At 38.5% G+C, this 24,225-nt stretch overlaps 2 protein-coding genes and 1 long non-coding RNA gene across 4 annotated transcripts in view; 2 read left to right on the plus strand and 1 right to left on the minus strand.

Annotated features, from left to right (window-relative positions):
• RN-tre (USP6 N-terminal like RN-tre) overlaps nucleotides 1-7,993 on the plus strand; it is a 25,945-nt gene extending 17,952 nt beyond the window's left edge. For both annotated transcript variants that reach the window (XM_022846437.2, XM_086971484.1), the window contains exons 3-8: nucleotides 2,220-2,437; nucleotides 2,684-2,999; nucleotides 3,315-3,577; nucleotides 3,792-4,015; nucleotides 4,644-4,849; nucleotides 5,224-7,993. In XM_022846437.2, the coding sequence (XP_022702172.1) occupies nucleotides 2,220-2,437; nucleotides 2,684-2,999; nucleotides 3,315-3,577; nucleotides 3,792-4,015; nucleotides 4,644-4,849; nucleotides 5,224-5,685 (1,689 nt within the window). In that variant the 3' untranslated portion in view covers nucleotides 5,686-7,993. The remainder of the gene's footprint in view (nucleotides 1-2,219; nucleotides 2,438-2,683; nucleotides 3,000-3,314; nucleotides 3,578-3,791; nucleotides 4,016-4,643; nucleotides 4,850-5,223) is intronic.
• LOC111267880 (uncharacterized) overlaps nucleotides 1-15,835 on the minus strand; it is a 23,138-nt gene extending 7,303 nt beyond the window's left edge. Inside the window, exons 1-2 of the long non-coding RNA XR_002684894.2 lie at nucleotides 15,451-15,835; nucleotides 180-241 (exon numbers count right to left, since the gene is read on the minus strand). This is a non-coding gene — a long non-coding RNA (uncharacterized LOC111267880). The remainder of the gene's footprint in view (nucleotides 1-179; nucleotides 242-15,450) is intronic.
• A 167-nt stretch (nucleotides 15,836-16,002) lies between these two features.
• Nucleotides 16,003-22,563, plus strand: Dolk (Dolichol kinase). Its single transcript, XM_022846430.2, has 2 exons — nucleotides 16,003-17,174; nucleotides 20,193-22,563. Exons 1-2 carry the CDS (start codon nucleotides 16,272-16,274, stop codon nucleotides 20,778-20,780), a joined length of 1,491 nt encoding a protein of 496 aa, XP_022702165.1. The 5' UTR covers nucleotides 16,003-16,271; the 3' UTR covers nucleotides 20,781-22,563.
• The last annotated feature ends 1,662 nt before the right edge of the window (nucleotides 22,564-24,225 follow it).

Here is a 24,225-nt window from a genome sequence, read left to right on the forward strand (position 1 = left end):
CACACACACACACACACACACACACACACACACACACACACACACACACACACACACACACACACACACACACACACACACACACACACACACACACACACACACACACACACACACACACACACACACACGCACACGCACACACACACACACACACACCACCAACTATGTGCACTTACCTTTATCTGCGTAATTCCGTATTTACTCATGCATACCGGATTTAACATCCCGTTTCCTGTTGCTGCAAATAGCCAAAGAAGTATGGGAAGGTAAGTCTTGGTGCACGCATTGAGATGAATACCGAGATAGGTTTGTACATGGCTATTATTTTTCTACTAGTACTAATTTATAAACAGAAGCAATACTATGCTGGGTCTTCTTGATATTTAATGGGGATTATGCATGCCTATAGAACGAAGATTTTTTTTGCCATTATTTCCATCACTGATGTTGGATTCGTCAGATTATTTGTCAGATAAGCGGATGAATCATATGGTTTGTTGCTACGATTATGGACACTGTCAGTAAAATAAAAAAATTTTCGAACGATTATCTATGTACAAGCTATCATATGGTCAACTATAAGGCGTGTGAGCCCTTACGAAATACAGCAGTGATGTAGTATCTTTATGGACTTTTAGTCTGCAAAAGAGCCTGATCTTTTTCTCAGCATGCTTTAAAGAAGAAAAATAAGATCAAACTATTAACAGCATTTGTTAGACATGTCGATTATTTAGCATGTAGTTGTGTTTTTAATGGATTTTGTAAAATCGAACGCCGTTGCAGCCACTTTCAATCGCATTTAAGCAGATGAACTACGACTATCCTTCATGAGCCGGCCCTTTGATACGCGTCAACGAAGGTACTTAAATGGTTACCTTGAATTGAGACGATTTTATGGTGCTTTTTACAGTTTACTTTTCATCAAAATAACCCTTCAGGGTATCAACAACATAGAAAGCAAATCATAAGTTATGGAGGCGTGTACGAATAGCATCATAGCATTAAACCGTTAAGCTTAAGTTCACGGACCTATTCAAAAAACGTGTGTGTAATTGTAATAATAATATCAAGAATCGTGTGTGTAATTGAATTCAGGCTATGAAAAAGTGCTTAAATAGCACACCCTCTACTTACATCGATATTGTGTGTATAAAATGACATAGACTTCCTGTGTGATTGGCCCACAATAGACAGCTAAAGCCAATTAGAAGCTCACTAATACCGCCATTTTGCATGAAATTAGCTTGCTTCAAGTATTATCTGTCGCCACCAGGTTAAAGGCACTAGTATAGCAGCAATGGCGGCAGTTATTGTAACTTTAATCGAAGAAATAATCACACTTTAAACAGACCCTTTATCCAGCGACGTCTTCCAAATTACCAATTGGTTGAAATCATTCTAATTAATCTAAAGTCGTATCGAGATACCATAATCGAGAGAACGCATGCGTCTGCCACCATTCTTGACCAACTGGCGACCGGTCAGTAATAGTAGTGTTTACGCCCCCTAGCAACGGCTGTACTGTAGAATAATTGCCAATAAAAGGCGCTGCTTACCATCAGACGCAACGCATGTTTGTTGATACATCGTGTACCATCAAAAAAAAAAACGTTGACACGTTGTTTCCATTAGTCGTAGTGTTCTTGTTGCCAAGCTCTCTCAATAAGCTGTCATCCTTTTTGTATGACAGTATAAAGATTCATCGATTTTGTCTCCAAGCACACTTTTACCAGGCCTACGATAAAGTTGTGTGTGTATCACAATCATTGCATGGACACCTACCATCTATATTTGAAATAGGCCCATAGAGATTATGGGCAAATCCGCAAGTCGTAAGACAGCAAATTAGCTTATTTATTATTAACTTATGTTACTTACCTTGATGCTTAACAATGTGCAATAATAAAAATGCGTTTTACATCTGCTGACCTCTATGGCAAGATAGCGAGTTCAGCTTTCGAATGAGTATAAATAATAAACGTTTCGTAGCTGCTTACGTTTGGACAGGATGGCACACAAAAAAACGTCCCGTTTAAATAAAAACAAACGCAGTCACGCTCAGTCTGTTTTGCCCGTTCTGTCCTACAACAATCGGTTACCGTTTAATGTGTACTAGTCAAACGAAGTACTTTACTGTTATGATAGCGATTATCAGTAAAATTTTAAAATGTAATCTTTAAGCCAATAATTGAACACAATCTATACTTGGGTTACAGTTGCGTAGCCGAGTGTACAAAGGCATTCCAGATCGGATTCGAGGGGATGCGTGGAAGCTATTGTTGAACGTGGACGAACTAAGCGCCCAACAACCAACGAAGTACCAAGAGATGAAGCAGCTGGCTCGGAAAGAGAGTCCCGACATTCGCCAAATTGATCTTGACATCAATCGCACATACCGCAATCATGAAATGTTCCGACAGCGATACTCGATCAAGTAAGTGAACCCATAAATATTGCATTTAGAAAACTATGATTCCTGCCGTGGTTATGTACTGGACATAACGTCAGCCTGGCAAATGGAAAAAGCCGGCTTTTAGACATAATTATAGTGCGGACTCACCCACGTCGTGATTGTGTTTGCGTTACCTTTGTAAATAAATCAACAAGATGAGCAACAATTTAGCGAAGCACGAATAGGAGCAGTTTGCTAATACTATCAATTTTTTCTTGAAATTTCTAGGCAACAGGAGCTGTTCCATGTGCTGGCCGCGTACTCTATGTACAACCAAGAAGTTGGATACTGCCAAGGAATGAGCCAAATTGCAGCCCTATTACTGATGTACATGGGGGAAGAGGAAGCATTTTGGGCAATTTCTCAGCTCATGGCAGCCGACAAGTTTGCGATGCACGGCTTTTTTATCCAAGGGTTTCCCAAGCTGGCGCGCTTCACTGCGCACCATGATCGTATACTCGCAAAGAAGCTGCCAAAGCTTAAAAAACACCTTGATAAGCATGACATCGGTAGCAGTATGTATACGCTTAAATGGTTCTTCCAGGTACGTATTGGAACCACTCATTAACAGAACCGGTACCAGAAATTATTTTTAATAAACCTCTGATTTTTAAGACATTTTTGCGGCATGTACGATTTCGATATAGTTTTTTCGAAATAAAGCTTTCACTTCGGGCTGTCCGTTGCCTCTAATGTTCGCTAGTATGTACCAGCGCCAGAAGAAAACGCACTAAAAATTACTCAAGTAATTATTTAACATACATGAATCCCCCCAACTTATGCTTAGCCGAAAGTTATTTGTTAGTTGTCATTCGCAGCATAACGGTTTTGATCTGTCTGCAATTCGTCCTTTGTCTAGTGCTTTCTTGATCGTGTCCCGTTTACGCTGACCCTGCGTTTGTGGGACGTCTATCTTCTGGAGGGTGAAATAGTTCTAACGGCCATGTCGTATACATTGCTGAAGTTGCATCGCCGGAATTTACTGCGAATGGGTATGGATCAACTGGTCCATTTTTTGCAATACCGCCTCGAGCAGGATTTTGGTTATAATGATGATGCAGCGATGGAGGCTCTTCAGCAATGTATGCAAGAACTTAAAACAGCCAAGCTCTCGCTGCCCTCGTAAGTGTCCGTCCGTCTCGTGGTGACAGATTGACAATCTATTTTGTCATGCAAACTTGGGTAATGAACATTTGAAAATTGTTTAACACAATTTAGTAAAATACGCCTAGAATGTATTACTGCGAAGCTCTTTTTGATTCTATCCGAATATAAGTTTTTAATTATATCTAAACATTGGTTTCTTCTTGTATCGTTAACTACTTCTAACACGTAGGTGCACAGACGAAGACCGAGAGTTGGAACGACCCACGCGGCCGTTTGGAATTGTAGACAATATAGGCGTATTGGGAACTCCCCGAGGAGCAAAAAAGACCTCTCGAATAAAATCGACTTCTTCGCATCGGAAGAGTAGCTCGGTGCGTGCACTCAACATCAATGAAGATACGGAAAGCGTCCTCAACGGAAGTATTGAAACCATATCAACAAAATCAGAAGCTGGTGCGCATTTAAATTAAATAGCACTTGAATTATGTTAGACGTGTACGCATTCAATTCAGATAGAATGATTCGCATTTTTCCACCGCAGAATCACTGAAGTCAAAATTCATTCAAAAAAGTCATGAATTGAAGTCAAAATTGTTGTAGCGTCACCCAGGTGCCTAAAGGTTACTACGCGTTTCATCACGTTCTCAGTGCATCGTTTACGTTAAGTAAGGTTTAAGTAAGGCACTCATCGAAAAGGCATTCATCACTAAAGGAAACTACTCGGGTGTTCATATGAAGCGGACAGTTAAAAGCGTCGCAGCAAGCTATTCATATGTTATATGAAATAAACACGAATCAAAACGACCGGCGATGGATTTATAAGGACGATTGTATACGTTAAATTGAATATAACTTGTTTTTGTTTAAGAAACGTTGTAGAAAACACTTACAACATTAGAAAATTTACAGCGTTAGAGTCCTAAAGTTAGCAGGCAAATTATTTCTTGAGGCATATACGTATCGAAATTATCCCGTGGACAATATAATATACAAAAACTACCAAAATGCCAACCATTGTTTACGATTAATAACTCTAATCGACATTAATTCGCTTCTGTCTTTCTCGATTTTGTTGTGGCAGGCGGACGTTTCACACCGAAAGAACTTCGCAAATCTCCGAACCTTGTGGAAAGCGAGCACTCAGATACGTCGTCGGTGGTGGAAAACCTCTCACTGCGAATGACTTCTTCCCTTGCTCTCGATACGTCAGTAACCGTTACGCAGGATGAGTCCAGCACACGAACATTGAACTTCGAAAGCACATCAACAATGGCAGCTCCGCTAAAGGTAGGTCTCTCTGTACGATGCGTATGATTTCTTCTCTACAAATTTGATAGTGGAATATATACATGACATACTAATATTTAGATTATTAAATATTGAAAAAAACGCTTTAAGAGTATATTTGAAAGCTTACACTGCTTCATAGGCGGTCAAGACTTAGGTCACTCGCTTTTCACCACTTAGGAAGTCAATCTTGAATAAAAATTTTTCGGTGTTTTATGATGAAAAGAAACAACATCGCCATTAAATAGTCTTTTTAACTTAAGCAGTTCTCTCTGTTGGTGAAAAATCCTCTTCAACGGTGTAGAGTGCTACTCTCATGTATCCCACATAAGAATGTGAACGATGTTACCTAATAAAATTTTGTTCCCCTTCAGCCTCGATCACCCTCTATCTACGATAATGTGTCGTTAGCCGCTGACACCAGCATGGAAACAACGACGGTGCAATTAACGCCATCCGCGGATGTTCCAAAGGCCACTGCCGCCACAACGACAGCTTCAACGATAGCTTCGTCGCCGCTAGAGGGTCGAATATCTATAGGAGCGACAACGGGCACCCAGACGACTACCCCACCGTACACTCCCACGGGGCGTTTTCCAGTCGAGGCGGTTCGCATCTTTGTGCCCTATCAGAGCAGAGAATCAGGGTGTGAAAGGTCTGCCTCAACCGAGCACGTGCGTGAGCAGAGGCCCAGTCCATCGCATGTCGTGTTACCCTCCCCGTCGGCACAACCGACTCAGGGTCACGGGCCGGCGGCGTCCCCGACAAATTCGGTACAGGATCCTAACAGGATCACGATTAAGGTACACGGCATGACTACCGTCGAAACACTGTGAAAGCAGTCAGCCAGTCATGCGTAATCACCTGTTGCAGCACAACTAGGAGGCGAGATCAATGAAACTAAGAATAATCTATCGCGTATGGAAAATTACATGCATATGCACCGGCTATACAACTGCCGAAGGGTTACTTCTTTAATATCTGCTCTTGGAAGAGTCACCCTCAAACCAAATGGTGACAACAACACCAATGACATGTTTATAGGTGGACAGACCAAAATAGAATATTAAGTCCTCCAAGTTGCCTTTCATGAGCTCTTTTCGCTTCCAAGCGCTTACCCTGGCAGTCGTGACTGGGTCAATTATGTGGACAGAATAAACCTTGTATACGTGTATATAAGGGCTATGGCTGACCCCGTGCATGGTTGTTGGCGCTGTCCGCCGACTCGTGACTCAAGGTAAATCATTCAATCATCTTGATTTCCCTACCCGTTCCTAATACTCCGTTACATTATTCCGACAAAAAAATCCGACCCAAAGTGTCAAAGGTTTATTTTTGTAGACTTCTGAATATTGGAGGACAAGCAGGCAAAACGGACAATGAAACAGTTCTGCACAGATGCCCCATGTAATCGTACCTTTGTTAGGTTGACTGACTGTCCGGTCATCTACACGCGCCTGAAAAAAATGTGTACATGTCGAAAACAGTCCTATGATGACCTCGATGAAGATATGATGAGCTATAAAAATAAGGAGTGATCTTATCGCTGTATATTACTATAGGGTTCACAATAACAAATGTGATGAGACGGCCAATAAGAGATAAAGGTGATGACTTGACGAGACTCAGCTGTGAACTTCTAGTCAGAAAGTCTCGCCTAACAGCTATAATCAGTTTGAAGCAATAATATTATAATTCCGTTTGAAATAATCTGCGTGTAAATATTCGTACAGGTACATACGAAAGTGACAAGAAGAACAAAAATTAGAAGTCAGGTGAAAACAGGATATACGAAATCTGCTGAGAACGCTGATATCCCGGGTAGATAGTGGTAATAGAATTATACGGTAACTAGTAGCATAAATGGTGTCCGACGCGACGCAAGGATGCCACCACGATCCGTAGATGACATGCAGATTGCGCACTAGGCCTTGCCGGAAATGTTGCTACAGTGAACACGATATCTCATCAGCATTTTCATAGAAACATATGTTTTCGCTGTGAAATGAAAAACATTCTGTTCCAATGGCAATGGATTCCATAAAGACTGAGAATCCGAATCGCGTAATACACACACAGCACATTCATTGCTTTGTAAATTCTAATCAAAGGCAATATGGAATTTCCGTTGTTCGTTAACGCCATTTGAGTTCAATAGGGACACGTGCGATATTCCCAAGTACGTACTTATTGCAAAAGGAAAGTGTTGAAAGGAAAACACAGAGGAACTCTATATACGAACACGATGAGTCGGTGCTATCGTTGTTTCTATGTTAGACTGTCCAACGGCTGGCGCAATCCATGCGAATAGATAAAAGAACCATATAAATATGGAACAACAGCTATACTCAATAATGATTCATTCATGTCAATTCAGTACAGGCCAACGTCCCTTAGATTACTTTCATTCTGCAATTAGTACCATAACATTAGTGCTTATAGTAATACTTGTATGATGTGAGAGGCTACCCAACGAAAACATAAAATATGGACAAGTTCGGCTGCAATCAGCCCTGGCCATGGTTCCTTGACTATACAAGGAATTACTGTAACACATCAACTTTCCCGCAGCACATATATGTCAATTAGCATCAAATAAAGAGATCCTATTAAGGGCTGTAATGTCAAAAGCGAAACGCTGTTAGTAGAGGGGGTCACAAGCGAAAGACGTCGACCGGTTAAGGCTATGACATGTTGGAGTTGGAGCAACGCTTTCTGTGCAACTTATATGGGTAGACAGTTCGATATCGCGCACTGAGCCGAAAGGAACATGAAAAGTACAACTGAACGCTCTAAGTAAGTTCGGACTTGAGTGTGTACGAACGAAAAAACCACGTGTGTTGTGTGTAGACTGTATACTGATAGCGAATTGTGCGAAGGAGACAATTTTATGGTATAGAAACTGGTACCCGTTTCAGAACCCGGCTCAAACAGTAAACTTAAGCGTAATAAATAGAGAACAAAAATAGGGACAACAGTATAAGCGGGAGAGTGAGAGAAATTATTAAAAATTACACTGATATGATAACGAAAGTCATTGAAGATAAAATCGAATTGTAAATAGTATATAAAGAGGCCAACAAGCTTAGCAACAAAAATAAAATTATTGATGATTACTATAATATTTCGGTTTCCCCGAACAAATTGCGTTTTCTACTTGATAAGTAGGTAAGCGTTTGAGTAATTAAATATAATCTCTCTGTAATTGAGTTTCGTGGAACTACTTAAACGATACTTAACTATTGTGTTTAATTCAATATAACAACAATTCAATATAATAACATTCAATATGAATACGTATACCGAAATGACGTTAAGTGGAAGGATCGAGAACAAAGTCTTTTAAACAGTGCAAGAATGCATTCAGAGCAGAAACCCAATTTGTATTCGGCTCGTACTAAACACCGGAAAAGCAAGCAAGGGCCAACCGTTAAATGTTTCAGATGAATTCTGTAGTATAAATCATGAGAGAGGTGGCCGTGTTTGCCGTCGCGTGACGTTGAAACCATCAGGTGGCAAAAACTATATCGCATATAGTTTAAACTTCTAGCTTTACGCGGCTATTATGGGTCGGCGTCGAGTTTTAATTTAAGGTCGATATCGCGCAATGCCTTTTATACAACCTTGAAATAAAGCGCTCACACGATAATTTACACGATAATTCACAATTTTATTTCGATAAAAGCAAACATACTGGCCGGGCCGTAAAAGTGTGTACTGTTTATAATCAAGACACGTTATCAGAAGGAACCGTTTAAAGGTGCTTCGATGATTTTCGTTATAGAAGTTGTAGTGGCCGACTAGTTACGGAAGAAGTTGATGAACCTCAGCAACGCCGACGCTTGAATAGTTATGATATCACCGAGTAATTAAAGATTTACTGCCAAATAGTTCTAAATAATTTCGAGCTAACTGAATGCAGAAAAGCAAATATATGGATACTATTCGAATTGACGCAAAAGAACGTACTCAATCGTGGTTTCGTCAGCAAAAGCTTAATAGAAACACAACAAAACTGAGTCACTTCTAAAGCAGTTCATTGCGGGTGAAACGAAAAAAAAAAAAACGAAATGACACACGATATCATTTGTACGTGACCAATAATGTGGTCTACATCTATGGCGCCAAAGAAGGTGCTTACGTGTGTTTGGTAGGATTGGAAAGGAATTGTGTATTTTGAGGGACCTATGCTGTCAACAATTAACAAGGCCAAAATAGGCCACTGAAAAAATCGATCGGAACTAATGAACAGGTGTCGCCTTTCCCCACAACAATGCCACATACAAATTTAGTTACCCGACAAAAATTGAGGGAACCTTAATGGCAAATTCTCATGCATCAGCTGTGTAGCTTGGGGCTCGCGTCAACAAATTATCATCCGTTTTAATATTTGCAGAACTCCCTAAATAGCTGAAGAGAGATTTTAGCCTTCTCTTTAGGGTTGTTTTTAACACTCTTTGAATGGAGAGGAAGTTTGATTATATATATATATATATATATATAATATATATATACACTTGAAACACTGCAGAAACGTGTATAAGTCGAACATGATTTTTACTGCATAAAGATTTAGCAGCAAGGAGATCTTCAAATACGCTATCAGAACAGAGGGTATTTGAAAAATACTACGTTCTTCCTTCTAAGCCTACCTATAAGGTTTTTATTCTTGAGTCGACTAAATCACATTTGTATTCTTAGCACCAAAAGATGTCTTCTCCAAAGTTTGATGACCCGTTTAACCTTCTTCTGCCCTTCAGTCTGGTAACTAATGAAAATTTTGTAGATATGATTTTTCTTTAGGTCATTGTTGTATCATAATGTAAACTCACACAGTGATTTGGGTTGGTTGCCCATTACTTAATACTGACCATCATGTTCACGTTACAATTGTAATATCAATTATAGTGCGACAGGCCTTCTGAGACGACTTCGTATACTGCTTCTTTATGCTTTTGATAGTTTTTTTTGAGAAGCTTCGCGAGGCTGTAACTAACGGTTGAACAGCGAACACCCGATTACCCGATTACCGCCAGTCAGTACTCGCCACTCACAATGTTGGCGAACAGTGCGGATGACTCTCATAATGCTCTAAAAGCAATGGAATTGCCTAGAGTTATGAGACTTGTGCGATATCTATTTGATCGCTACGGATGTCGAAAACAGAAGAAAGGGGATAAACGTTCGCCAGCAACTGGCTTCCAATAGAAACAATACATTACTTGGAACTTCTAAACACGGGATATTTACAAACATATATTTTCACATTATAAATAGTACAAAAAATATAAGAATAATGACAGTTTTATCAATGCTACTATTTAGATGTATAGTTTTCAAAGGCAAATTGCTCTTATGTATAGCAAGGGCAGTCGGTTAGATATTACGTCCAGTGAATTGCTTGAAATAACCTGAACTGCTTGGAGTATCGAAGTAGTTACTCGTTTTTTCTTATCAAAGATAAGGAAATTCATTCATTAGAGTACATCGGTAGTCCAAAGATGACCATTTTTACATTCTATAAAATCATATTAAAGATATTGTTACATTTATTTTAGAAAAAAGAACTGATCAAGCTAAATAAGCGTTTACCGTGCATATAACACTGAGGCAGAATAAGGGCACGCATAGAGGAAAACCGCGCACACTTTACCAATTTGTCCTCGTCTCTAATCTGCAGGACAAACCTTCAGTCAGCCTGATAATAGATAATTTTTTATCTATTATAAGACTGACTTTTAAAAAAAAACTTTACAAAAATAATAAGCTATATTTTTGCTTCAAAAAAGCTTCCACCAGCGTTTTAAAAGAAGTGAATTCAGAAAATTAAATGTAATAAAATTTATACACATCTGTATCACAAAATGAATACCTGAATCTATCATGGCTATTTTAACTAAGAACGATTACTACCCAAGTATTCGAACAATAATTCTATAACATTATTTTTACTTATCTGTCTTGCTTGAAGTTTGCTAACTTTTCTATAGATTTTATTAGTCCCTACACTCTATCAAAGATATTATTTGATTTCATTTAAATTTTTACATGCACTTTTTACTTGTTGCAAATATTTGTACGCTTCGTGGTTACTATGAAGAAAAACACAATTGGCGAAGTTCGTATTGAAAAGCGCCAAGCCTCAAAGTGAATTTGAGCGTAGCTAGGTGAGACAATATAAATCTCGATACCCCCAAGACCCTGTATGATTTTTCAAGTAATCAGATCCTTTAAAAGGGGATGGGCTTGTGTTTTAGGGGAGTTCACTGTGAACGTAGATAAATTCTAACATGGGAAGATTATATGAAAACCAAATAAACAATAGCGAGGTATATATTGATGAATGAAAAAAATGCATGTCAAATAATGATAGAAATTGCAGAATAAACATTTAGAGAAGGGCACTATGTGATTGTGATGGAAAATTTTTGCACAAGCAAATGATTGGATAAAACTATAGGAAATCAAAAGTTAACGTTCGCTATCTCACATCATGATTTGGAACTTCAATGCATGTATCAAGCTGAAACGGTGCGATATTCGGAACCACAGTTTTTTCATTGCCGCGTCAATCCATTAAGAGGATTTGTTTCGATCCCGTCGAAGAGCTCGGAAACAGCTTATAAATGAAGTCTAAAAATTCTGTGTGCGCACATTTTCGCTAGGAGAAAGGATCCTGCTTGCTGCTTAATGATTAAAAAGGACCAAAGTCAGATGCAAATAAATCTCAGAAATGCCCTGTTCAGTTAACTTAAATGGAATTTCAACATTTATAATTATTTTGATTATTTCGTTTCTGCGTCATGATAAAGTGATAATAGATTTTATATAACACCCACAGGTTGCAATTTTGTCTTGCGACTTTGCGCTTAAAAGACCCTATATATATATATATATATATTAGAGGATATTTTTAAAAGAGGGTCGTTAACAAACTCGGGGTGGTGTTAAAGGCGTATGCAACAGAGAGAACTTCCGCCATACTTATCGAAATACCTAATAATTGGAATTTATCAGCACGGTCATCTAAAATGATAAAGACATGTTTTATTAAGGTAGCTTTGCTTGCATTTAATTTCAACAAACCATATATCTCGTTGTCATTATATTTAATAACTTATCAAGCTAAGTACATAGTTTATCTTTGATATTAAAAAAGTGTATGCGAAGTTCTTCCTAACAGACATGTAAAATGTTCCTTTTGTCCAATCTTTCGATGTTTTTATTACAGTTCCGCTAACAGCTCACAATTTTAGTGCAGCTGTGTTGTTAGCGGGTGGCCGAGTGTCGGTTCTCCCAGGGCAGCCAAGACCAGGTCAATGGGTTGTTCTTTAAGACAAATGAAATGTATTGTCAGCCGTCATAATGTTCTCCTGCTGTTACAGATAACAAACAAAGCTTGATATCTTCTTTTGCTCAGTGGCCTCTTCCCACCGGCTGAGCGTTATCAAATAACACTTCTTTTAAGTCAACTGAATCTGCATTAGTAGGTTCGTCGTCACAAAAGTGTCCACAATAGCCATCATGTGGCTGACATTTATGAGGGTGAATGGCGACAGATGAGTCCGATAATATGTACACACTATTAAACATTCATTAGCGGCAACCGAAAAAGATCGGCTCACCATAAAAGGTCTAGTTTAACGACAGGATGTTGTAACCTAATTTTTTATCTCTTTGTAGCGACTTACAATCTAGCAGTGTATTGTCTTGCATGATGTTGCCACTTTCCAGGGATACGTTCGCGTCGCAGGACACAGGCGCTCTTTCTTAACAGTCGAGTTGATGGTGTGAGGGTTCAAGCCGAGTTCTCTTCTGCTATCTTAGCCTAACCCGAAACACCGGACAACACTGACGATGAGCTCTGAGTCGAGCTACATATGATCTTTTTGTTAACTAGTGCACGAATATATAATCAACTCCTCCCAAGGCCTTACTATCCAAAAATATTAACTATCCGCTTTGAGATATGGTCAGGTTGTTGCTAATACTTATCAAGAAACTCTGGAATCAGATCGAATTGAGATTTACCGAGTAACTGCATCCACGAAGCATTTTCAGCATTTCGCTAAACAAACCGTATCATTCATTGCAGACGCGAACAGCTTGTGCTAAATTCAGCCCCTGCATTTTGCAAACGTGTTCTTCATTTCCATTTTATCGGATGATTGACTCTTTTGAAGTTTAGCTTGTTCTCTCTTCATATTAGCTCTTTCAATGTAGACATTTTGAAATATTTACGACGATTTCATCAGCTGAATCAATATACGTATCGAGTTTTGCATATAGCTATTAGAAACAAGAGTATCTTCCGCAAAAATTGCTTATGACGATCTAAAATTGATTACATGTAAGTTTCTGCGCAGAGATTACACAAGCCAGTCTAATCGTATCTGAGCCAATGTAATGGCAGAGATTTCTTGAGAAACTTATATAAAATATGAACGACTCAAATTAATTATTTCATACACAAATGACAATCGGACTTTGCGCAATTTGTAGGAACTGGTCTAGCATACTGAAATAGCTATGGCAGTCTTAAAACGACTGGTACGGGTCGCAGAGCGTATATATAAGCGGGTATAACTTTACTTAACTCACTTATGAATCTTTATCATGTCCGCATATGTCAGGTCAGAGCATTTCTTGTCTTGAAGATCTATCAACAAAGATATCATCAAAAAGCTCGCAGCGCGGATGACCAAGAGAAGATAAGGAAAAATGGCACAAGCGGTTACTGGCCGCTAGGAATAGCCACCAATACGGAGAAATACTTTGGAGATGTTTCCTATTGTTATCGAAGCATGGTCTGTACCTACAAGCTTGAACAGCCTGTATTAAGTTGGAGAAGTAAAAATATCTGGGTAAAACTATGACGACGTACGTTCCGTGCTGGAAGCCAGCCATCTGAAGTGAGATTCGAAAGCAGAAAGCGGACGCGAAAACTTGACGATGGAAAACGCATCGAAGAGTGCGTCTGAGAACGCTATATTTTCAACATAATCTGCCCTGCATTTTCGCCCTCTTGACTAAAACTCGCGCAACACATTTTCCGACCATTGTTTATAGCTTATATTTCTAGTGCACACACATAGAACTATCAAAACATTTTACACTACAAATTAAAAAGCACAATATTACAAGACTACGTAATTGTATTACCGGTACGTAGTTGTGTACTACCAATAATGTTTCTTAATCGAAGAAAATTTGGCTCTGAGCAACTTAAGTTTCAGCGGTCTTAGGACGTGATCCTAGCAGAAAAGCAAGAACATTTCATAGGGTAAAATCAGCTATTTCTTTACAGCTATTTATTTAGTTAAAAACTGTATTTTGTTAATGATAATTTATACATACGCATGGATCTTTTAATCAATAAACCAAGTCATTTTGGTATCATTTTCGGGCTTGCAAGTCATCAAACGCATATAAATACGTTGTCGATGATTTGACATAATAATTAAATAATTACCACTACAGTGGCTTTGAGGCTTATATAGTGCATAATATCCAGTAAATAAAATAGGCGTTGGCTCATATTTTTCAGTAGGCACAATTGAGATAATAAATATGTTATAGTTCTACGAGATTATTTTGACCTCAAGGTAAAAGTGCTACTGTAAAGATGAGAAATGCTGCCTATTGTTATCTATCTACCTGCGTTCTGCAATGATAGCTGCAGAATTAGGATTAATTGCTTTAAACGATCAAAATAGAATATGTCCTGTTGCCTATTTTTTTTTCAATTTGTGCTCTCCGCGAAAAAAAAAACTCAGGGCTAAGATATAAGATACCAGCAAACAGATAATCGCGTTAGAAGCTAATTCTTTCTTATTAATTTTCATTTAAGCTTGGTTTGATTTAGATCGCGTACCAACCTTTCAAAAGCATTATCGGGTGAGGGTGTTAAAGATCTTTCAAATGATTTGCGATTAAGGATAAACAATAGATCGGCTTTGCGAAATAAAACTTGATATTATAATTCATATATGTACAGGGTAAACATGTGCATGTTGCAGTTGGAAGTGTACACAGCAATGTCTTATGAATCGTGCGATACTAATATATTGTGTAAATTAAGCTCGCACGGGAATTTGGGTCTTTGCAACCATGACTTCCCGTTCAATGGCGGTAAATAGCTTTATTTTTGCTGCCGGGATAATTTTCTTCAAAGATCATGACAAAATTGTAACCAGTTATCTACTCATAGTATGAACTGTAAAAAATGTTTACTGATTATAGCTACAATCAGTATTCGTTTGTGTTTCTCGGCTTTAATGATAGAGATCAAGTGCCTGACTGACAAATCCGAAAACAAATAACAGGCCACCATACTAAAAACCACTACGTTTGACAGTAGAAGCTTGCAAGGAAAAAACGTATATTTTGATTTCTAATAATAATAACAGTAATAATAATAATAATATATATTTCCTATTTTGATATATCGTTGCAGCGAGATGTTTGTATTATATTCGCGTATAAAGCTTCGCGTTTAAAAGAACTGCTTGGTATGTTATCTAGATATTGTTATATAGATACGACGTTCCCATAATTTATCAAATTTTTTGTATAAGCTTCTAAAGCGAATAGTATGCTACCTTTCAATAAACTCTGTCCGCCAATTCGATGGTTGCTCCACGAACTACACAATTTTGTGACTGGCGAGGCCAAGTCAACCTTTTTTCACCTTCCTATAAGGAGACACAAACAACAATAAAAATTTGGGTTGAACATCAAATTTCTACTCTGTACATTCTTGTGCATAGAGAGTAATAACCCACTATTGTGTATAACTTGTTTAATTTTCTAGGTCTTTGTGAACTGATGACAATCAGTGCTCGCTTTAGTTTTGATTTATATTTTTTTTCTATTTATATTTTCTATTTAAGGTCAAAGTTTTTTGTGTTTCACGTTTGACAAGTAAGGCAACGGGTCCCAACACAAAACAAAATACACCTACACCTAGATTCGAAAATAGCCCATCACCTGGGCAATTTCTACAAGCGAATGCGTTACCCACTGCACTTTACTTTATGTCCCTCTCCGTTTCGAGGTAATCACATTTGAAATCTGGCGCTATAGCTGCTCAGTGGCCCGTAATCATTCTTTCACGCTCAGCATCGTCCTCTTTCTCGAAGTCTTTCCACAAGATGGCCGCGCGCATGGAACAGTTTCTCTTTGTCTGTTATTGAACGTCGCACTGGAGCAACTATCGAACGTGCACAGAGGTTTGTCAGCCTTGAAAGTCCTATAGAAGCAATTTGCTCTCAGAAACACTCGAAGGTGTTTGCTTTTGGGGGGTGGATTCAATACGCTGGGCGTGTATACCTAGCTGACAGTCCAGACGATTCTGATAAAAACAACGTCCGTTATAATCTCCGTTGCTCTAGGCGGCAGAAAATTCATATAGACTGTCACAATGGTCCAATACCGGCGTATCCTCGAATACACCATTGTCTGCCTTGGGTTTGTGTGGAGCTCGACACTGTCCCACCTGGGTGGAGTACCAACGTGGGGCATGCCATTGTCATTTGCCCTAGTACTCGCTGGGCTCTTTCATCAGCAATGCAAGTATCCAGCCGAACCAGGTGCGCGACCAGGCGCCGACCGCGGCCTTTGGATGGTGTGCTGTTTTCCCTACGCCATCTACTCGGGTGGTAGTCTAATTTTCCATGGTGATGTTTTTCGGCTGATTGAAATTGCTACCGGACACACGTTGATCCTGTCACTAACGACAGTCTGGTACGCTCCGTCATCGGCCCGGGTTATAGCCTCATCGTCCGTGCTTACCCTGCTACTTACCGCAATACTGACACCGTACTCGCTCATTAATTCGTTGCTAACGTCAATTGTATGCTCATCAGTGTTCTGCTATTCGCGAGACAAACTCAAAATTCATGCTCCCACCTCGTTTACCGATGGCGAGCTCATCACGATCGTTCAAGCAATTTCAGTGTTTGCGACCTCATCGGTGATCTGTTTCTTTTCGACAGTTCAAGTCTCGAAATCGGCTTCTTTCCTACAAGGTGGCTTGTGCGCCCTAAGTTTACTCATTTTTGTACTTTTTCGTTTTCCATCTACACGGTCAAGTATCCTTACGTTACTTGGCACCGTGTTTGTCACGTGCAGCTTCGTACTCTATCCACTGGTATATTGGGCGGTCGGCGAGCCCCCTGCACAATTCCTGGTGACGTACCTGACAGCTTCTGGACGAAGAATCGCACTACTTGGATTCTGGCTAGGATTGTCTGTAGCGGCTATAGCTTTCGCGGCGATATACGCGCGAATGATGCATGGAACGACGAAAACGACCATAAGGAAGGTATGAAAATATTTTTATTATGTATAAGTGACGTCTTCTAGATTACACAAAACAGTTCAAACGATAATATGTAAATGTGCACTTGGTAGCGGTAAAAACAAATGTATATACAATATATAATAAATGGAAACTTTGTTTGCGAAACTGTCACTGCGTGGACGACCCCGTCGTTTCAGGTTGTATACTTCATGAAATCATAGTACAGTGAATTACAGGTGTATAGCCTGTTTACACTATTGACTCATGAATACTTATTAATAATGTTGCTTTAACGCGTGCGTACACATCTGGTGTTTTACAACGATGTATCTTGAACAAGATACATGGTTGTAAATTAACTTGAACGAAACTTATCCCGTGTACGATATATCAGGCTACTGGTTCTCTCCAACGAACTACAAATTGTATTGATAAAATACTCGAAAACGGAAATATTTGAAATGTGCCATTGGCCATCTTTACAGTAAGAACGGGCCTCCAAATATACATGAATTCCGGGCGACGATAATTCTTGGTCGTATTTCGACGTTTTAGACTCAAAAGATAGACAGGTGCCGCTTGGAAAACTCACTGAAAGATTGTTTTTTAATTATATTATTGCTTTAATATGCATAATTTCCAAAACCGTATTTTAATTCGTATTTCACCCCCTTAAAGCAATTTAGAGTTCGATTAGTTACTCGTTTCGGTGAGGGGTGCCAAATCTTAAAAAACTACGTAGCTTCTTTTATTCTTTCAAATTCAATATAATTTACCATCATTTAGTCAAACAGTAGACTCATAGGGAAGGAATTCTCAGAAGAAATATTCTACAGAGCTTTTTACTAGAAACAGTTGGGACATACATTTAAAAACGTTTGGAGAGTTAATGACAGGCGAAATCACATTCTGAACTTCCTACAATTAAATATATTAGGAAACCATATCATACTCTTGTTCAACCTTGGATAACCGAACCGCTTATCCACCTCCAAGGTTAGTAGAAGTTGTATTGAAAAAGTGTAATTAAATATATATATTTACTCTCTGTAATGATTTCAACATTTGAAAATCAGGCTTATTCAGCTTTAATCTCATCTTTTTTTCGAATGCTACATCCCCCTAATAGACGTATTGTACAATTTGCATTGTATACTATCCGGTGCCTATTTTCAACTTTGGCTGCTGTATTTCGTAGGATCATGGACATATGATATTTTCTTATAAATATAGCTCAAATTTTGCCCTTCCTACATTGAAACATCTGGAAAATAACAGTAGCTTTCGGGACACGGCTTATGCGCTTGTTAGAATCCGTATATAGCAATACTTCGAATTTCAAGTTTACAAGCGGTATTGATTTCCGGCTTATGGTGTCGGATTTTTTTTTCTTTCGGATAGTTTTTGAAACTGAATTTCTTATATCGTTACTAAAGTTTCGAGTTTGTTAATCTCAAAAACCTTAGTAAAATTATATCCTCAGTCAGGCAGAAGCTTTATTTTGTTCATTCAAAAAAAAAGTGAGTTTATTCAGCTCATTGAAGGTTTGCCCACGAGTGTTGGTATGCATATTGTAATAATAATAATAAAATAATGAAAAAAATTTGAAGTAGAGTATACGAAGCGTTAAAATCTCAAGCATTTCGTACACTGTACGATAAGCCGATGTATGGTGGCGTTACCAGTAAGTACCAGAGTGACCTGGAAGATAAGTTAGCACGTGGCATAACTTAGTATGATAGAGATAGAGACATTGTTAACACTGGCGAACGTTACGCGGCTACGAGGCTGAGCGAGCTCATCTAACGACATTTGTAGTAGCGCCTAGTGAGGTATTCCATGCTAATGGTCGATCAGAAAAAGCTCATACTTCAGTGATCGTAACAGCGAAAAGATTAGCGAAAGATTTATGTCATCTCATAATTATAATAGTAAGTTAATAATTATGATAGTAAGTTAATATTAGTTTGATTCCCGTCGTTCACTTCGCTAAGGCAAAATTAGTACCAAATATTTCGATCATAAATAACGTTAAATATGTACACATATTTAATTGTGTTCTAATTCCGTAATAATTATACGGAAAAGGTCATAAGCTTTTATTGTTCTTGTTATAAGCTGTTGTGAGTGTTCATGAACATTTATTATTACATCGTATTGTTCCCCATAATGGTTCTAGTTAGGACGTATGCACAATTGCTCGACGGTTTGTTGTATTTCATCTACTGGAGACCATATTATAATATATGTAGTCGCTCACAACAAAGAAATCTAAAAAGGAAAAAAAAATTTGTCTACTAAGCTTTATTAATACGTGAAAGTGAACTGAGATTCTACTTCCGTCAACGATATCTTCATAATGCGGCGGGAGTTACGTTTCTTTGCATCGTAATCGAACTACGGACGCGTGTCGACAACGTCAGTGCGCATATTATGCACATTGATTTCTTCGATAACGATCTACTAATGACGAGAAATGATAAAATGACGATAACGATGATGAACATTAGACTTCTAGGCGGTGCAATGACAGACCGGGAATGGCTTACTGCGAAGACTATGGTCAGTTGAAAGCCCCTTCTTGTTCTCAAATATACAGTATAAAGCTAGCAAGGTAACAAAATGTCAGCATTGATGCTGTGACGAACAGATAATGAAAGTGAGGACAGCATCGTAATCGTCTACTGACCTACGTTCTTAACTTGATATTCTAAGTAATAATGAAAAAATACTACCAACCTATTTACCTTCATTTGAAGGGGGCCCAGATGAAGTACGATCATCTCTCGACGAACGCTTCTCCTAAGAAACCGTTAACAGAAAAACAGCATGAATAGCTATATTTTACATGACACTATAGGAATAATAACTTCACGTTGATACTAATGAGTAGGATATTCCTATGGAGCACTTTTGAATACGCTAATTAATAATCCGTCCTGCTTATGCTTCGTCTTCCGCTGGATCCGCTGTATCTAAGACTGTGTGTCTCTGCGCTTTTTTTTCCATATGCTTATTGACTGATATCGTTAATTCTAGGTGTTTCACGTTTTTGTCCTGGTCGTATTCACAATGGGCGCGTGTATGGATCCCGACGTAACGTACCTTGCGTCTGGCTCTGTTTTCGGCATATTTATCGTCTTCGAGATTATTCGTGTACTGCGGATCGAGCCGGCTGCTTCTGCAATACAAGGAGTATTTGATACATTCATCGACTCCAAGGATCAAGGACCGCTAGTTCTATCGCACATTTACTTATTGCTCGGCTGTTCCGTGCCATTCTTTCTTTATCCGGGCGTGGATTACTCGCGCGAGGGTGTCACTTTGGCACTCCTCACGGGAGTGACCACAATCGGAGTGGGCGACACAGCTGCAGCCGTCGTTGGCGCGCACTTCGGCCGTATCTATTGGCCCGGTACGAGGAAGACTCTTGAAGGAACCGCAGCGGCTGTTGTCGCCCAATTCGTCTGGTGCATCTTTTTCGCGCCGGTTACGGCCGATGCAACGTTCGCCGGCAAGCTCTTTGTGGTTTTATTATTGACGTCGTGCCTAGAAGCGACGACTGAACAAATTGACAACCTTGCAGTGCCTCTTTTCGCCTTTCCTCTCTTCCTATCACTATTGTAGTATCCTGATAGGCTTCTGAACGTGAGTTCTCTTATAGGTTAAACATCCAAGTTTATATTAAAAAAAAAAAAACGCACTGCAGGCATAGCAAAATATACAGCAGGACACCTTTCCAAACATGCTTAGACATAAACCCATCCATCAACATTTTTGGAAGAGTCGCAAATTTTGAGGAGCCGAAGATCACAGGCATTGATAATAGTCTGTAGATACATACATGTGGTGGAGGCTGTATCTCCGTTCTCGTATGAATTTTTCATATACACGATCATGTAGACTAGTTTTACTAGAGTAGTAGTAGTAGTAGTAGTATATTAAGCTTTTTGTTTGTTTAGTAGAGTCGCATAGTTTCGGTCCTAAACGGTTTAAGAAAATGGCAAAGAGATCTAATAAGACGCCTTGCATGCTTATTTCGACCAGTAATATACTTAAAACGTCATCGCGTGCAAGTGCAACTTACCCGTTGTTCCCCGGCTATAACTTCGTACTTAACTAAATAACTATAAGAAATTTTGCAAATATTACTAACTGGAAACATCGGTATCGTCGATGTTGGGCCAAGTGTGTGCTTATATGAGTGCCAACAATCAGTTTGCCAATAAAAATACCCTTATAGCTTTCCCCTTCTTTGACTTGTGAAAACATCCTCAAGGCTATAGAAATATTCTACAGTTATTCATTATATCGCCGTAGCAAATCTTTTACTTGTGTGTTTGAAGAATTTGATCAAGAGACGATTGCGTCTGACAAACTTCCCTACGCAAAACAGCGCTTTCTCCCGAGGTGCACTACGTCTGATTTTCTGAGCACGCAACTATGCGTCGAGAGCGTTATTGATAGAACAGACATCAGTTCTTATTCCATTAACGGTACCGATTTTATTATGGCTAAAAACATGGTACTAGATATTATCTGACCTAATTTTTCAACAACAATCAATTTGTTTGTTAAAGCTTGCTGAAATGTCGGATAACTTTTCATCGATTATTATAATGTAATAATTTTTTTTTCGTTTTTCAAAAATAGCTTGAATCATAGTTTAGCCGACATTTCCCGCTGCCGGTTTACTGGTTATGCGGATTAATCTTCCAATTTGCACTCGGATGGAAGCAAATGTGGAAAAGTTATGTGATGTTATTATTTTTTTCATATATATCATTGTGTGAACTGTTTGTTTTGTTCACTAACAAACAAGGTGATTAAAATATATGTTAAAGAAAAGGCGCTGGGAAGATCGCTAGGAAGCTTATTATGTTCATGATTAATATAATTAAATGGGAAATATGTATAATTAGTATTAATATTAGGAAATGTAGTCAGAAATGGAGCAATTTATTACTGTAAATAGTCATGTACAAGGTGTAATATGTCCCGTAGGTTGCCCGAATCCGTTCCAAGTTTAGTTTAGGCAAAGATTTATTTTTACATATGCAGCACGACCGTTCACAGGTATTTGTACAGCTTTCTTGACCAATACGCTTTTTACCCTGGTGAATACGTTAAGAGGAATATACACACTGGAGCATCACGATTATGTTTGCATTGTCTTGGTGATAAACAGGACAAAATATATGTAAATAAGAGAGCATATTGGCCGTAGGAAGGGCCCACAGTTAACGAAGTAAAGCTTTCAAGAAAAACAAAGTTTGCTAAACTTTTCGTCTGCTGTTTATGACGAGAGCGCGTTAACAATAATGTAGATGACTCGTAGTGATAACAAATCAATATATGAAGTGTAAGATGAATTAATAAATGTATATGAACTAGAATTTATACATAAAAATGTCAATTTTCTTTGGAGTAAAGCACGCGCTTAGAATGTGTTGGTATTCTTTTATCTTGTGAACGACAATAGCATAATATTGAATTTCGACCTTTGAGGGAACGTTTTCTCCACCAAGAGCTCATCTCATGTCATTTAATTATCTGATATAAACTCGATTCACTAGAACGGTGCATTATCGTTAAGAACGGCATAACACTATAGAATATTTGTTTGATCCATAAAACTGCAATCCTTAAAATCCTGCTACGTTAAAAAAAAGGATATATCATTATAGCGTATTTTGAGTAGGTGGACGCTTCCGTTCTGCCACATAAGACTTTATAGATTTTACAAAGCTGCCTACAGTGTGAGTTTGTGCATTGTTGGATTTGCATAATTTCTCTGTGTTGAAGCGGATGTCGATTTGGTACTTAGAATTCCATACTTACAAAAGTTATGAGGAATTGCGCTACCCAGAAAGCTATGCAATAATCTTATGTAAGTGCTTAAACCTTAAAAAAAATGCTATCCGTTGATAGGGAAGTCGGTTTAATGAAATAAGTTCAAAGATTCCGATTATGAACATCACGCAGCCTTATAGCAAAGTTGTATGTTACTAGCTTCGGCGAATCTTGATTCCCATTTTTGGTTACTTAGAAAATATCCTGCTTTGGCGTACGTTACGCAGGATTTCCTCAACTCTTAACCTCTTTCCGGCCAAAGGTGTTTGTTGTTATTGTGATTGTTACAGTGAACCCAGGTAGCCAGATGTAATCTTTTGTTAACCTCAAATATATGTCTAAACGTCTTTTCAGAAAATAACATAGACCACTTCACAAAACACTAAGCCAATCAGGATAGGGAATATTATTTGACCTCCTGTGGAGCAAAATTGGCTGTGACTAAATTGGTCATTTTTGTTTTTGACGAATGATGATATTGAAGTATCCTAAAAAATAGGTATGAATGTATTTAATATACTTCATTAGCAAATGTTTAAGTTTATAAGTGAGTCAAAAGTACTCTGTCACGCAACCCCCCCCCCCCCCGCTATATAAATATTTATGTTATCATATCATGTGTTATGTCAATCAATGTGTTATCATACGCAGGGTAACTACAGAGTCAGTGTATTTTGCCCCTGGAAGCGGCTAAGTTTAGGGGAAACGTGTAAATCACTTCCGCTCCGCGAGTTAGCGACATATCTACCGTCGCTTTCCATTGAGAGTTTTCGACACTATGATTTGCTCTTTGGAAAGGTTCACTGCGTAGCTTCTATTCTAACAACATTCGATGGCTCTATCCACGTACCATCGAAAATCTATAGCGTTACGAACTGTGATGTCTGCCAGCCTCATTAATCAGAAGCTGTTTTTTCCTTAAAAAAATCTGGTTTTATCCTTTAGTAATATTTACGTCCTTAGATTAATTCTAAAATTAAAGTGTTATCAAAATCATAGAAGTTCATTTTATTTTGAATATATTTTTTTGGGCAACTAAGATCGAATATTTTTCGGAAAGAAGCAAACCTGGTACGTAAGGTCAGAAATAAGCAGAATTTTATTTTCAACATTTAACTGATTAGTTAGTAGATTATAGTTAAGTTAGTCATGTTTCACTATAGTTAGTCGACAGTCGGGTCCTCTAGACAGTTTAGAACATGATGGTCAATTAAACGCA

The sequence above is a fragment of the Varroa jacobsoni genome, unplaced genomic scaffold, assembly GCF_002532875.2.
Source record: "Varroa jacobsoni isolate VJ856 unplaced genomic scaffold, vjacob_1.0 scaffold_1233, whole genome shotgun sequence".
NCBI classification, from domain to species: Eukaryota; Metazoa; Arthropoda; class Arachnida; order Mesostigmata; family Varroidae; genus Varroa; species Varroa jacobsoni.